At 41.6% G+C, this 15,106-nt stretch overlaps 1 protein-coding gene across 2 annotated transcripts in view; it reads left to right on the top strand.

Moving 5' to 3' along the window:
* The window catches only part of PCGF2 (polycomb group ring finger 2), a 57,286-nt gene that overhangs the window by 21,464 nt on the left and 20,716 nt on the right, over window positions 1-15,106 (top strand). For both annotated transcript variants that reach the window (XM_020814522.3, XM_020814520.3), the window contains exons 2-3: window positions 11,978-12,120; window positions 13,684-13,780. In XM_020814522.3, coding sequence (XP_020670181.1) covers window positions 12,009-12,120; window positions 13,684-13,780 — 209 coding nt within the window. In that variant the 5' untranslated portion in view covers window positions 11,978-12,008. The remainder of the gene's footprint in view (window positions 1-11,977; window positions 12,121-13,683; window positions 13,781-15,106) is intronic.

Genomic DNA, 15,106 nt, shown 5'->3' with positions numbered 1-15,106 from the left:
AAATCTGCCAAAGGTTCCCCTTCTTTTCCTATCATAATTCAAGGATAGGATTCAGCTCCCATTTGCTTCTGCTTGTTTCAACCATGCTTTTATTGTTGTTGTTAATCTTTTTGGCTTTCTGGTCTCCTGTGGGAGCCCTCCTGGCTCAGGTCAGGCCTTACTATGAGGCAGAGTGAGGCAGCAGCCACAGGCGTTCTGACTTTAGTTCTCATGAACGGGTAGAAACTCGTTTATTACTTCATAAATGATTTAGTCTTAGTTTTAGGGAGCAGTGTTGAGAGGTTTTGTTCTATTACTTCAGAGGCCAGGATAAATTGGCTGTCCATGCACTTGGAGTTAGCCTTCTACCTCAGGCAGATATTTTGCTATCTAACTGTGAGAAAGTTAGTAAGATGTCTGAAAGCTGGACCCATTATTTTTCATGGTTGTGGCAGCTTCTGTTTTCCTCATCTCTCCCCTCTGTAGAAAACTCACACTCTTTTTCAACCTATATTCTTTATTTCCAAAGGAATAAACAATAAAATGTGGCACGGGGCAGTGCAGAAGAGTAGAACTGTAGCCATTTCATATAAAACTGTTGTTTCTCCATTTTTTCTTCCTGTGGACTCTTGCTGTGGAAGACTTTCCACATGACCAGTGCCAGCCAGCAGTGTACTGGAGCTAGGACTTCAGCAGCATCCTACATTCCAGGGATGTTGGGGGTAGCATGTGAGTCATGCTTTGAGCCACATGCTGCTCATTAGTAACTCTAACACAGCCAGAGAGCCATGCCAGTGTGATGGGCAGACACATAATCTGTCTGCCCATCCCACATAATTGCCTTCTGTTGCAATAGAAAATATTTGGGGGTGGCTTGGTTTTGAGTGAACAAGTAAGATCCATCAGCCTTGCAAAAGACCCAATCCTTAGGCCATTTAAAACTTCTAGAACTAATCCTTGACACGTATCAATACAGGTGCCTGTGCCTTTGGATTTTCTTTGGGGTACTGCAGTGAAAACTTTCATGATGAACATCCTCGCTTATAAATTTACCTCTGAATTATTTCTTCGTGCTTCTGGATTTTGAGTCTCTTGGGCATCATATGCTTACTGATTCCATTTAACTTAGAAGACTTGAAGAGGGATGTGAAGTCCCTAAATTCTCTGTACTATTTATTGGTATCCGTGAGACACATTTTACTGGCAGCTTGCACTAGTAAAACCATTCCTTAAATATCTCACATACTTTGAAAACCTTACAAGGGTGGCTGTAAGTTGGATGCGACTTGATCCCTCTTAGCAACAGCAATGCCTAGAATGCAGCTGTGTGCCTCCAAAGACAAAACAGATGCTCCAGCAATGAGCTGTGACCCTTCCCTGCAACTCCAAGAGAAATACTCATCTCTCTGGAAGTAGGTCTGCCATGGACAATTACATTGTTTTGGTAGGAGGAATGCATGGGAGCAAAACAAACACGCACAAGCATAAGCCCTCCCAGTTAGCTTTGGGGAATATGGGTTCTGTGTGTGCACAACATAAAGTCTTGTGAAAATTGATGTTGGAGGAGGGGAATAAATAAAAATGGCACTACAAAAAGGAGCCATATGCTGTCATGAACCAGAGCAAACATCTCCCTGAATCAGAGCATTCGTTCCACCTTCCTTTTACTAAATTTTCTCTCCATATTAACACTGGTGTGCAGTTTTTTTGGGTCAATGTTGGCTTATCATTGAGAGTTTTGAGAAATCCCAAACTTTGCTTTGTAGGAAACACTTGGACATGGGAATTCTTTCAACAAACTTGTTTCCTTGATAAAATGGGAGGCAAACATCATATTTAGAAATAAAGCTGTTAAAACAAGCTAAACAGAATAATTGCTCGCTGCACACAATACGGCTGGTTATCCCAGAACTGTCTTTCTGTTCCAGTAAATGTGCCTTTGGGATTTCTTTCTTCCCCATAGAGAGAGACACCAGACTTCCCCCTTATTATTTCTGACTGGAGAGATTTGCTTTCTGTCAACACAAATAAGAAATCTACTCAGGAAGTTTAAGGAAATATGGCAGTGGACTCTGCTCTTACATGGAGGGGGTTATTTTTGAGTTTGGGTAGAGCTTAGAATGATTATATTTTTGAACTACAGTTCACTGAGCTATGCTGCTGGGGATGTTGGCTGGGGATGCTAGGAGCTGTAGTCCTAATGCTAACATTTCCGCACTCTGCTCTGGGGGTGTATGTGATGGTGCAATTTATTATTTAATTATGCAAAAATATTTAGCAGTGCTCCCAAAGCAATGTACAATAAAATGGATTAAAATCTTGTTTAAACACAGAGTAGCAACCATTGGGTCACAAAGAGTCAGACTAAACAACAACAACAACAACCATTAAAAAACAAACAAACAAAAACAATTTTCAGAAATCACCTTGGACCTGAAATGATGTAAGTCTCAAAAAAAAAAATTGGAAATGGCAAGGCACTGTATCCTCCTTCCCCACATCTGTTTCCCCTGTCATTGCATTCTCCCCCCTTCTCTTTTTTCTACCTGCATCTTGGCTAGTTGCAATAATAATCTGGCTTCTTGCCAAGTATAGGAGTTGCTATGGAAACAGTAAAGCTGCCAGAGTGAACTGGGAGGGGTTGTGGTGGCTTCTAATGTCTTCTATTGTATATACCCCAGCATATATATGTTGAAGGGGAAGGGAGGGGGAGGGGAGATGCAATTACAGGATTCCCCCCCCCTTCTTTCTCTCCTTTGCACCCATCCTGCATTTGATTGCATCAAATGAAGCTGCATTTCCCACATGAGACAGATGGGGGTTGGGGAGGAAAGAAATGCACCCCCCTCACCTGCACCTTGGAAACCACAAGGATCCTGCTGAATTTCTTTTTGAATCATAAAAGGGGAAATAACTTCCTCTCTTTTTTAGTTCTTTGATTAGTAATAGCAAGAGAAGCTTTCAGAAATTTTTCCACCCTCACCCTCACCCCCGCCACACCATTTGAGGCAATGGGTTTGATCCAGAGAATAACAAGAGCAGTAGAAGCTGTTGTTTGCCTTCACTGTGCCTGGGTAGAAATGGGGCCAAAGGGTGACATATGGAGCTCCCTACTTGCAGGGATCACCAATGGGGCCATTACCATTAAGACCCCAAGTCACTTGTAGGGTAGGAAGGAAGGAAATATTAGGCTTTATAGCTAGGGACTGACATCACTTCTTTTCCCCTCAAGCAGATTTTGTTCTTCTCGTGCAGTTGATTTGTACAGATTGTATTGACTATATCTACTTCTGACTTGTCACCTTCTTTCTGGGGATTTTCTTTTCTGTTTTCTCACTTCTGTTCTAGAGGGGGAGAGAGAGAGAGAGAGAGAGAGAGAGAGAGAGAGAGAGAGAGAGAGTTGGTTCCCCCATAATGCATGAAAACATGTGAAAAGTAAAAAAGGATGATGAACTAAGATGGGGGGGGGAGGAAACAGCTTTAGGGTTGTTGTTGTTTTAAATCTGGGTATTGGTCTGAATCCAGAGAGTCTCATGCTTATTGCTGTGCCTACCATGCAAGAATACCAAATGGTACTCATGATGCTTGAGATGGCATCTTTTTCAGGGTGTTACGCAGTGCCATCTGTATATGGATGGGGGGTTTGCATTAGAAATGTAAGTCCATGCTCATCTCATCCTTAGACACAAGAACAAAAACTGCAAAACTTTTGGCCTGGCCTTGTGAGCCAGCTAGATAGTTTCTAGCTATATCAACAAGATACAAATGAAATTCAAAATTTCTCTTATTCAAAAGAACAATTGTTGCATAATTTCTGAATAAGACATTAGCACAATAGTTGATGCCTTGTTGCAGGAATTTTTAACAATTAGAAGTATCAGATGGGTTGAATGTGTCCCTTTCCATCAATCAACCATTCCTTCTGGGTTTTCTAGAATCTAGATGTCTGTGTAGTTTTCTTCAGAAAAAAGTGACACTGTGGGCTGAGCAGCTTTTCCACTAGCACCGGGCTTCGGTAATCCTCATCATGACCTGTCACAGAAGATCAAATTATACAAAACAGACAACAATATGCATATCGGTTTGGTAGCTAAAGAACACAGAAAATCTGATTGTTCTTGGTCAAGAATTGTGATACATATTTTAATTTACCATGTGCACTGATGCACACAAAGAAATGTGTGTGTGTGTGTGTGTGTGTAGGTAGGTAGGTAGGTAGATTCATTTTTATTGGAAGCAGAGATTATGGTTCTGATCTCGAATAACACTGCAAGAGCAGTCAAGAGCTGTATCCCTTTGTAGACTTACTGTGGCTCAGGTTTCGTGTTCCTATCTGTCTGGGGGTAACCCATCGAAGTCTATGCATCTTATTGTGATACAGCCAGTCCTCTCCAATACAAATGGCTCTGTTTTCTGATGCTGGTCAGATATTCATTTATATTTTGCCTTTGAGAGAATTGCTGAGTCTTTTGAAGTTAAATTTCTCAGCCAGACAGCTATCAGCTCTATTAAATGCACATAATTGGTGTGGTGTTCGCCCTGGTGCCCCTATGCTTGACCATCAAGACTCAGAGCACACAAAGGCAAACAATCCCCTCTTTTACACTGCTGCCACCAGGTGATCTCTAAATCACCATTGCTTCAGGAAGATTCAGGTCCACACTTCAAGGTCTTTTAAATATAACTTTTGTTTATTGATTACAGAGATTGAAATTGATTCATGAATATCTTCTGTAGGTAAAGGTATTATTAACAACCTTCTAATTGGTAGTACACTCCTAATTCAAATCACACCTCAGAATTCCCCAAACTCCACACTCCTTCACTCTTACTGGCTCTGTTACTCTTACTGACTCTTTGACTATCTGACTCCCTGACTCAGGCTCCGCCTCTTATAAGATCTCACTCGGCTCCTCCTCTCAGCAACATGAATATGCATGAACAATTACATAACAAAACACGAACCATTGACCTAATAAATGGGGAACGCTACACTTCTCCAACTAGCACCGCCAATATTAAGGAATTATGGTGGCTGTAGTTGAAAACATCTGGAGGGCACCAGCTTACCTGCCCCTGCTTCAGACAGTAGATATTGCAGGGTTGAGTATGAGCTGAAACTATTCTGCACTTACAGGTTCAGCCAGTTCCATTGTGAAATTACTCCCTCTGTTAAGTATTAAGTGCACTCTTGCTATTACTTTAGACAACTCTTGTAGTTGGTGTAATATATGACAGTGGAGAAGAGCCATCAGCACTTTGGTTATGGGGAGGTTGCTTGAGATACCCTTAGTGTGGGAGCTAGTGTGGTATTCCTATTAGAGTGCTAGATTAGGATTCAGGAGACCTGAGTTCCTACCCGTACTTGGCCATGAAATTCAGTGGATGATCTTGGCCAGTCACATTACCTTCAATCTGGCCTAACTCTATAGGCGTGTTGTGTGGATAAAGTGAGGAGGAAGAGAGCCATATATGCTGTCCTGTTTTTTTTTTTTTTGAAGGAAGGGCAAGATATAATGTTAAAAACAAACAAAACACCCAAGCCTAAACCAACAATCATTGGTATGAATGGGGGGATGGGGTGGGGTGTTCCAAGCCTGGACAGGTGTGTCAATTTGCTCACCTGTGTGATGCTGGAAGGGGAATGGGCTTCTTATGTGCACCTCAAGCACAACACTTGAAGGCAGCAGCTTTTTCAAACACATGCAATATGGGGATTAAAGCAAGCAGTGAACTATTATTTCAAAATCATGTTCTTAAATTCATGTTCAGAATCAGATGGTAAAGTTTCCCCTTCTACCATTCTGTTTAACAAATTTGGGTTCTGCATGTTTTCTGTGCTTGTGTATGGGGGGGGCAGGAACTAGTGGAAAACTACTATGTCATGAAGATGAATTTCCTTCCTTCCTTCCTTCCTTCCTTCCTTCCTTCCTTCCTTCCTTCCTTCCTTCCTTCCTTCCTTCCTTCCTTCCTTCCTTCCTTCCTTCCTTGTGGTAAATGTTCTTGAAAGGAGTGTTTAATGCCATTATTTGAGAAAGAAAGAGTTATAATGGCATGTGAACAAGACTCCTATTCATGCTTACTCATGTCCCACGCTTTTCAGTGAGGCTTGGTCACAGGTAAGTGGGACTAGAATTGTACACGTCATCATCCAGCCTCCCACTGACAGCCTGAAGGATTGTTGTCCGGGGATAACTTAACCGCTTGATGCTGCTGATTGAGATAAATTTTGTCAAGAAATCAGCTCATGATGGGAGAATGGAATGCAGATCAGATATTATTTACTGACACATATACCTCAAGAGTACAAAAGTGAACTATTTTTAAAAGCATGCTTACTAAGTATCTAGGAATTTTCATGGGCCAAGAAGTGATAAATGCATCCTTTTAGTAAGTGAACTTTAGTTCTGTTGAAATCAACTTTTCAAAACACATATTTACTTGCCTTCCATGTGTTGGGAAACTATACTTTTCTTTAACTTTGATTCCCCAAGATTAGAACCCTGTTCCTGTTTGCTTGAATGTAACACTGTGTATGAAGCGCGCAGTCATGGGAATTCTGGGAACTGTAGTCCACAAACACAAGTCTGCTCAATAATGCTTTGAAATGAGTCCATTGAGCTCCAAGGTACTTATTTTTAATTAGGTATAGTTCAGTGGGTTGGAGCACTGCAGAGCCAGGGGTTTGAATTTTGACTGTGTCTCCCAGGATTGGAACCAATCAAGATTGCCCAGAGCATGTGTAGTTGATGGCGTGACACGCCCTGCCACTCATGCAGCCTTTGGCAGTCTGTGCCCTCTCAGAGCCCCACCAGAAGGAGGAACTGATAAACCACTTCTGAATACTGTATACTTAGAGAACTCTGGGAAGGTCACCCTAAGTTGGAATTAACTTGCTAGCACATAATTATTGATTATGTATATGACTGCACAGTACCTCTTACCCTCCATTTTCTTTCTTCCCCTTCAGACTTTTAAAAAGCAATGTGTAAGTAACTTTAGAAGTTACTTAAAATGTAATTAACAAAGCAAGGGTATGTGGCAAGATTTATGTTGGCTCATTAGATCACACCAAAACCAGACATGATGCAAATCCAAGATGTTTTGTTAATTTGATTTGAGAAGATCGTATAGGTAAAGGTTCCCCTTGACAATTTGTTCAGTCGTGTCTGACTCTAGGGGTGGTGCTCATCTCCATTTCCAACCCATAGAGCTAGCGTTTGTCTGAAGACAATCTTCCGTGGTCACGTGGCCAGCGCGACTAGACATAGAATGCCGTTACCTTCCCACCGTGGTGGTACCTATTTATCTACTCGCATTTTGCATGCTTTCGAACCACTAGATTGGCGGGAGCTGGGACAAGCACCAGAGGCTCTCTCTGTCACGTGAATTCGATCTTACGACTGCAGGTCTTCTGACCTTATAGCACAGAGGCTTCTGCGGTTTAACCTGCAGCGGCACCACGTCCCTTGTGAAGATTGTATAATGTTGTTTAAACTGAAACATCTCACTTTAGTTTTCCTTCCTTAGTGGGGTTAAAAAGTATCTTCAGTACATTTATATGTACTGTGGTTCCCCGAAAATAATACAGGGTCTTATATTAATTTTTGCTCCAAAAATGCAGTAGGGTTTATTTTCAGGAGATGTTTTATTTTTCTCATGTACAACAATCTACATTTATTCAAATGCAGTCATGTCATCTTCTGGTTGCTGCACAATGGTGGAAGGCGGGGTTTCACTTAACTAGGGCTTATTTTGGGAGTAGGACTTATATTACGAGCATCCTGAAAAATCATACTAGGTCTTATTTTCGGGGAAACTGAGTATGTCTTATGGAGGGACTTAATGGACTACCACCAGTGTTTTCTTATGCTGTGAATTTGGCTGGATTTTCAAAATGTAAAAGCAAAAACAGCCTTCTTTTCTTTAAAATGGTATTTGGAAGTGTATCAGTCTGTTGTCATGCTTCCTACTATCATCAGCCTTGGTTTTCAAAGCAACATCTCCATTTAATTTATCTCCATATTGATGGTTGTTGTAGGTTGTTCGGGCTGTTTGGCCTGTTCTACAACCTACAACAACCATGGGATCCTGGCCTTGAAAGCCTTTGAGAATTGTTGTTTCCTCCCCACCTGGCTAGAAGTCATCTTTTCCCTGATGGATTGGGCTGAACTTACATTGGAATACTTGGAACTGGAAGAAAGCAGAAAAAAGCCTAGGGAGATCCAGTTTCTTGTCCTCACTTAGCCATGAAATTTGCATGGTGACCTTGAGAGGTTTCTCAGCCTATTGTACCTCACAGAGTTGTTGTGATGATCAAGTAGAAGAGAAGCAACAACACTGTTTTCAGTTTATCACAGGAAAAGTGGGCTATAAATGTCAATGACTTTATGTGCTTCCTGAAGTTGCACGTATAGCTATAGATTTCACTTCCTTTTCTATCATTTGCTGATGGAAGCTCAAAGGGTTTACTGGTTGTTGGTGTCCTGTTGTTGGGTGGTCTAGAACTGGACTGTTCCTCTTTTTTCTGCACTGTACTTGCTAGTACTGCTGTTCAATATTGTTCTTCATGTGCCTTTCTCTGTACTTCATTAACTACTGTACTACTGTTGCTTCATTGTGTGCATCACCTATTAACCACTGAAGTTTTTGGAAAGCACTATAGCATTAAACACTGCCCCTGATACAAAATGGAACAAAAAATAAACTGAGGATATTGGCTGGGTGAGAAAGGTCAAGGAACTTGGAGGAGGGAATAATACAAAGACAAGAGGAATGTTGTTTGGACAGCAGGGGAGAATTTGGATAACAATCAGTGTAGAACTTGGAACAAATGGTGGTACAAATGCTCTGTCTCAAAGAGCCCTATATAACTAATATCTTCTGTTGGAAGGCCAGGCAGCGACCTTCTCTCCAGACCCCCACCCCCTTTAGTGGCATTTGCATGAGAATAGTGTAAATTAGCAAGCATCACTGAAACATAGCTATTCCTCTCCCTCCTGCCAGGGCTTGGGAAGAAATCAAGCACAACAGAATGATTTGGGAGGAGAGGAGAGCACTCTGGGCTCTGAATTTGAAATCCATGTCTATGCCTGTTGCACGATGGCAGCTATAAAAGAGGTGTGTGGGAGTGGGTGGGTGTGGGTGTATCTACAAGGATGGGGATGAAGGAGAGCTTGTACAAGAAGTTGCTTTGTTTATTAGAAAAAAAATCTGAAGAACATGCATACAGAGTGTGTTGTTCAGAAAGAGAGGATGTAAGGGCATACAAAGCTAGTGTGTATGTGCTGGGCATGCTTTATATGCTCAGGCATGTTTACATGCATGACTGTACGTGGGAGGGAGATTGTACAAGTAGCAGGCTGTGTGGGTTTTACACAGCTCACACTACAGGTGAGCAAAGTATGCTCTTCCAGATCTTGGGACTGCAGCTCTCCGCATTCTTTACCGTTGCTTTTGTTACTTGAGGCATGTGAGTTGCAGGCTAGCAATATCTAGAGGGCTGCCTTAGCTCAGGACCCCCAACCAATGTTATGTGGTACAGAATGTTTACATATTGTTTATGCTGCAGCCACTCAGCTGGTGCATTTGTATGATAAGCAGGTGCAACTGGATGCATGTCTGTCCAGAGATGAACACACGTAGAGATATGTTGAATGTATAGGGCCCCCCCCCCCAAATTGTCCACATAGTATTTGGACAAATCTAAGGACTACTTGGTTCTTTCTTGGCACTGTGTAGTATGATTTGTGGAGGAGATTAGATAAGACATCTCAGAGGAAGTGATAGTTCTAGTGAATAGCAGCATCTCATGAAAGGATTGTTTGTAAGGAGTACAGCGAACTAAAAGATCTTGTGAAGCTCCCTGCCTGTGAATTGTCCACCTTCCAAGGACATTGTATGCTATATCTATGAATTACTCTGGGTTTGCTACTTCCAATCAGAAGAAATGTCCTGAATTTCCCAACAATGCCAAGCAGACTGTGAAGGCATATGCCGAATAAAACATCTTGGTCTTTAAGGCACCGCAGTCAGAGTTTTGTAATGTTGTTTTAGGAGGCAATAAGAATTAAAATTCAATGTTTCTTTGTTTGTCTTAATGCATCTGCTGATTCTGCCACCCACCTCAATTTAAAGCATGTTAAAGTAGCTTGCACATAGATTAATTGATTGCAGGCCTCTCTGTGTGTGCTGAGAATGACAGTGGAAAGTGAAAGGGTTAGATGTTTGAGTAAAAGAAGTGCCACTTGTCTTATGCACCTGGATCTCATGAAGTAGACTGCAGTCCATACATAAAAGGTGCCAGAGAACTCTTGTTGTTTTTTATTACAATGAGAATCCAGTCAGTTTCCATGAGTCAAATATTTACAGAATACGGGGCAAGCAAGGGAGAAACTGCAGTCACGTAATGGCAAATAATGGCACTCTGCACATGCTCACAAGAATGGTCCTTCCCCTATTTCAAGACATTGGCCTCTTAGTGAAAACAGAATTGTAGGCTGGATCCTTTTTCCTCTCAATGGCCTTTTGATGGCACTCAGTATGCTCCTCATTTAAATCAGCATGCAACCTACAAACCTGGCACTCTCTCTCTTTTATTCTGTATTTTAATGTGTATTTTACTTTATCTGTATGAATTGTATGGTTTCTCTTGTAATGGGCTGCTCTGGATATCCTTTATGGAAAGGCATAAAAAAGTTTAAATGCAATAAATATACTGGAGTATATTTCAGAGTGTTGTGTATCCAGAATAATCTTCCATGGTTCAAAATTCTACAAACACCACATTTTGTACATTATATTTTTCACTTCATGCCCTGGCTTTGTTTTTGTTTTTGGAAGGAATTCGGTTTGTGTTTATTTGTTTGCATTTTGGACTTGTCTGGCACCATCACAGAGCATGTACACATGCATTCTATCCTTGTCTAGGGATCACATGTCTTCCGAGGAGGGGCTTGGAAAGCACATGGTTCTAGAAAGTTGCTCTGTCTCCCTTCTCTGTGGCATCTAATGGCATTAGTCAAGACATAATATGTAGGAGACATGGTCACAATTCCCAGAGGAGTGACACTCTACATTTTGTTGGGACATGTAAAATGATGTGTGTATATTCTTTGATGGCCTGAGTATGTGCAGAACAGAGTACCCTGAGAATGCGAACTGGACGGAAGTGTCTTATCCTTGAGGGAACAAGGTGTGTTGGCAAGTGCATGATGAAGCACCTTATAGTCTTCAAAACCAGGGAAGGACATTGGGCGAGATATTCTATATAGCTAGGTTTTGACCACCAGCATTACACTTTATTCTCCTACAGGACAAGCTGAAGAAATGATGAACAAAAATGTGCAAGTTTGTTTAGTTTAGAGCTTAATGCAGGCAACATAGAGTTCTGCTCATAAGTCCATGTCATCATTACTGTACTGTATACTGATTTAGAGTCTTTCTACCCTGCTCCTCGCCTCTAAAGGCTCAAAAGCAGCTTACAAATAAGAGAGACTCAAACGTCAAAAAGAGGTTACCCAAAAGGGACTGGGAAGAAGGATGAACAATTAAAACCTGGCCACTAGAATTTTGATTTCAAGAAACCTGAAGCAGGAAGTTCAGCTGAGTAAATAAAATACAGCAGGCAAAAGAGCTCGATTTAGGAATAAGGAAAGGCCTGTTCCTTCTTTTCCCGCTGGTGGCAACAAAAGTGGCCGTTCATAACTGGATGGAGTGGGGGCTTCAGAAGGGTCTCGTGCTAAGCACCAGATTATTGTTCCAATGAGAGGCATCCTGTTAAATGTGCACAAGAATAATATTTCCTGTGGGATTCTGGGAGTTGTTGTCAAAAAAGCAACTTTTCCAAGTTATTCATGGTTTGCATGCAATGTGCAGTTTCTATGTTATACCTTGCACTGGTATTTTCTTCTTAAACATGTGGCTTAATGCCATTGTATTTGCAGGATGATCAGGGGTGTTTTATTTACTCTTTGTCCTTTTCTTCTTCTTTTTTCAGAGAGGACCTGCTGAGCTCCTTGGGATCCAAAATGCACAGGACTACCAGGATAAAAATCACAGAGCTCAACCCTCACTTGATGTGTGCCTTGTGTGGAGGCTACTTCATAGATGCCACGACTATTGTGGAATGCTTACATTCTTGTAAGTTTTAGACCCAATCTGGAATTTCTTAGTAATTTCCTGAAGACCTCTCTCATCCTTGGGCTTGCTTTTCAGAGCTAGATTCAGACATAGAATATGCAGAGTAATCATAACGTCCATTGAGTGCAGATCTTGGGAAAGTTAGCTGTTTGGACTACAACTCCCAGAATCCCCCAACCAGCATGGCCAGTAGCCACAGTAGATGGTACAGAGTGCCTCCAAGTGAGCTCTGACAGCTGTGGGATTCTGGGAATTGTAATTCTACAATGGCTTCTTCCAAGCTTTGATTGAATATATAAAAAATACAACTTCCTTAATATTCAGAAGGCAATCCCTGCCCCAAAGAAACATATACGTACTTACAGTCATGAAATATGGTTTAGGCAAACCTGAAACCCCCTAGGTTTCTGTTTTAGCAGTTTAGAACTATGTGTCATCAGTGCAGCAGTGAATTCTAAAGTGTGAGTGCTCTTAATGGGATTCCCTCAACACCTCACACAGCTCTCCATTGAATAAGGAATAGTGGCGATGATGTGTGTGTGTGTTGAGGGGCAGAATTACAAACAAAACAACTGCTGAAAAATAATAGCCCCAGTTCCAACCAGCAGAAATATTCCTTAGCCCCATTTCCAAGGCAAATTTTATGAATGCAGGCATTTCTCTTTATTCTACCTGTTTTTATCTCTACCTAGAACAGGTTTTTTTAACAAAAAAAGGTAATGGGTCTTGATTGCCCATTAAGCCCTAAACACTTCAGTGGAATCACAAAGACCAACCTCTTAATCTCAGGTTTTGACTCTGAAATCTCAGAGAATGGGATGGTGGTGGCAGATGATGTCATTGTGCCTGGAAATAAAAAAGTATCAGGGTACCAATACCCTAACTTCACTCCACTCAATCTCAGGTGTAAAATATAATTTGTCCTCATCACATGGATGAAATAGCTGACATTTTGTTTCCTTGTCATGACATCCCAAAATCTACAAGGGGTAGCTGAGGTCTCTTTGCTCTCCTACGCAGTTGTATCATGTCTTAAAAGCAGAAGCAGGGCAGCCTAACAACAGTACAGTATATTAAAAGATCAAGAGTTCCCCCCAGGTTTTTTTTTTAAATCTCTGTTTCATTGTTTAGTGTGTTTCAAATATTTACTTCCTTCCCTTTACAAATGTAGTCATCCCCAGAGTATTTGATGAAGCTTCCCACAGCGGGGTGGGATGCCTACCTGACCTCCTGCAGAGGGCGTCCCACAACCTGGGAGCAACCACTGAAAAGGCCATTTCCTGTGTTCTCACTAACTGTGCCTTGAAAGTGAAGGGACTGAGAAAAGGGCTTCCCCTTAAAATCATAGGAGCTGGGGGTGAGGCTTATATGGGGACAAGTAGTAAATGCTCCTCTCTCTGGACATCCTGAGCTGGTAGGTATCTAGGTGACTGCTATGTGATTTACCTGAACATTTAAAAACTTATTAATAATGGCAGTTTCTACACCTCAGCACAGCCCTATCAGTAAGGCTGGTCCTTGGCAGTGGTTTCTCCTCTCACCTCTGTTATCTTTCTTTTTTAGTCTGCAAAACCTGTATCGTCCGTTACCTGGAGACCAACAAATACTGCCCAATGTGTGATGTCCAAGTGCATAAAACGAGGCCGCTTCTCAGTATTAGGTATTTTGTGTGGGTTTACTCTTATTATATCAGAGGCATTGGTATCCACCCAGTGGGGTCGCAGATGAGTGTTGAGTGCTTAAATGTTTATAGTGTGAAATTTAGAACTTTGTAGACCTGAAATCATTACACAAAAGGTCATGCAGGGCTACCATTTACAGTTCCTCTGTCCTGGATTTCTAAGCTGCTTGGTGGGTTTAGTCCTGTGCAGTACATGTTTATTTGTTATACTTGTTCATTAAAACAGCAACCCTCCATTTTATCCCATGTGGGATAATGTGCTTCTGTATCCACAATTCAAGGCATCAGGAAATGGCCTGATATTGCTGCATAAAATCATGCCCACATGGTCAGAAAGAAAAAGGATGCCCAGCTTTACATAGCAAAGGGCAACCTGAGTGTTGACAACACCAATGACAGCAGTCAAGATAGTCTACAGGATATCCTCTTGTGCTCACTATCATTCGCAAATTGACACCAAGCAAAGGAAGACCCCAGAAACCTGACTCCCTTTTCCACCAGTTAACCACTTCTCACCCAAACATAAAGCAATGGCCAGGACTCCTTTTCAACAACTGTGCATCCTCTTACACTGCTCAAGAGTTCTGAAGATAACCTGAGGAAAAGTTCTTGTGTCAAAGACCAGTGCCCAGCCCTAGTGAACCCTAACTTTAAAATACCCCCTCCTCCCTCCCCTTATCTAATTAGCAAGTGCCATCAGAACAGAGCTTCAAGGCTCTGCTGGCTGAGGGATTCTGGGAGTTCTCATTCAAAAATCTTTCTTGAAGCTCTAAGCCTTTTCATGGAAGGAGGACTTGTTCTCCACAGTTGTTTAACTTGATGCAACTTCACAAATGTCCTATCTGTTCAGAGAGCAACACTTCAGATGTACTGTCTCCTTCGGACACAGAATCAGTGCAATTTGTTCACGTGGAGATGAGGGCAAGGAAGGTGGGGGGGAGGTGAGGAGACACTACCACAGCCTCTCTTTCTAAAGCAGTTGGCAGTTGGCTGTCTTCCTGTAATAAAGCAAATAAGCAATGCTAATTAAAGGGAATGATAGCCCAGTCAGACCCCTTAAAAGAGTCTTCGGACCACAGACAAGCAACCCTTTTGAAGAAGCTTGAAGAACTATTTAACCTGAGTACGGTTGTGGTTTATGTGTATTGATCTGTTCTGTTCGTCCTGGAATTTTTCCCTTAACCTCCCGCCAGAGGCATGCTTAGAGCTCTGTATCCTCTTTAGCAGAATAAATACTAAATACTGTAAATGAATAACCAATTACTAAAATTCAAAGTATTTTTTACTATTTTTGGATGATTCCTT

The sequence above is a fragment of the Pogona vitticeps genome, chromosome 6, assembly GCF_051106095.1.
Source record: "Pogona vitticeps strain Pit_001003342236 chromosome 6, PviZW2.1, whole genome shotgun sequence".
Lineage (NCBI taxonomy): Eukaryota > Metazoa > Chordata > Lepidosauria > Squamata > Agamidae > Pogona > Pogona vitticeps.
Note: the sequence above shows the minus strand (reverse complement) of the source record. Positions and strands in the feature narration are given on the sequence as shown.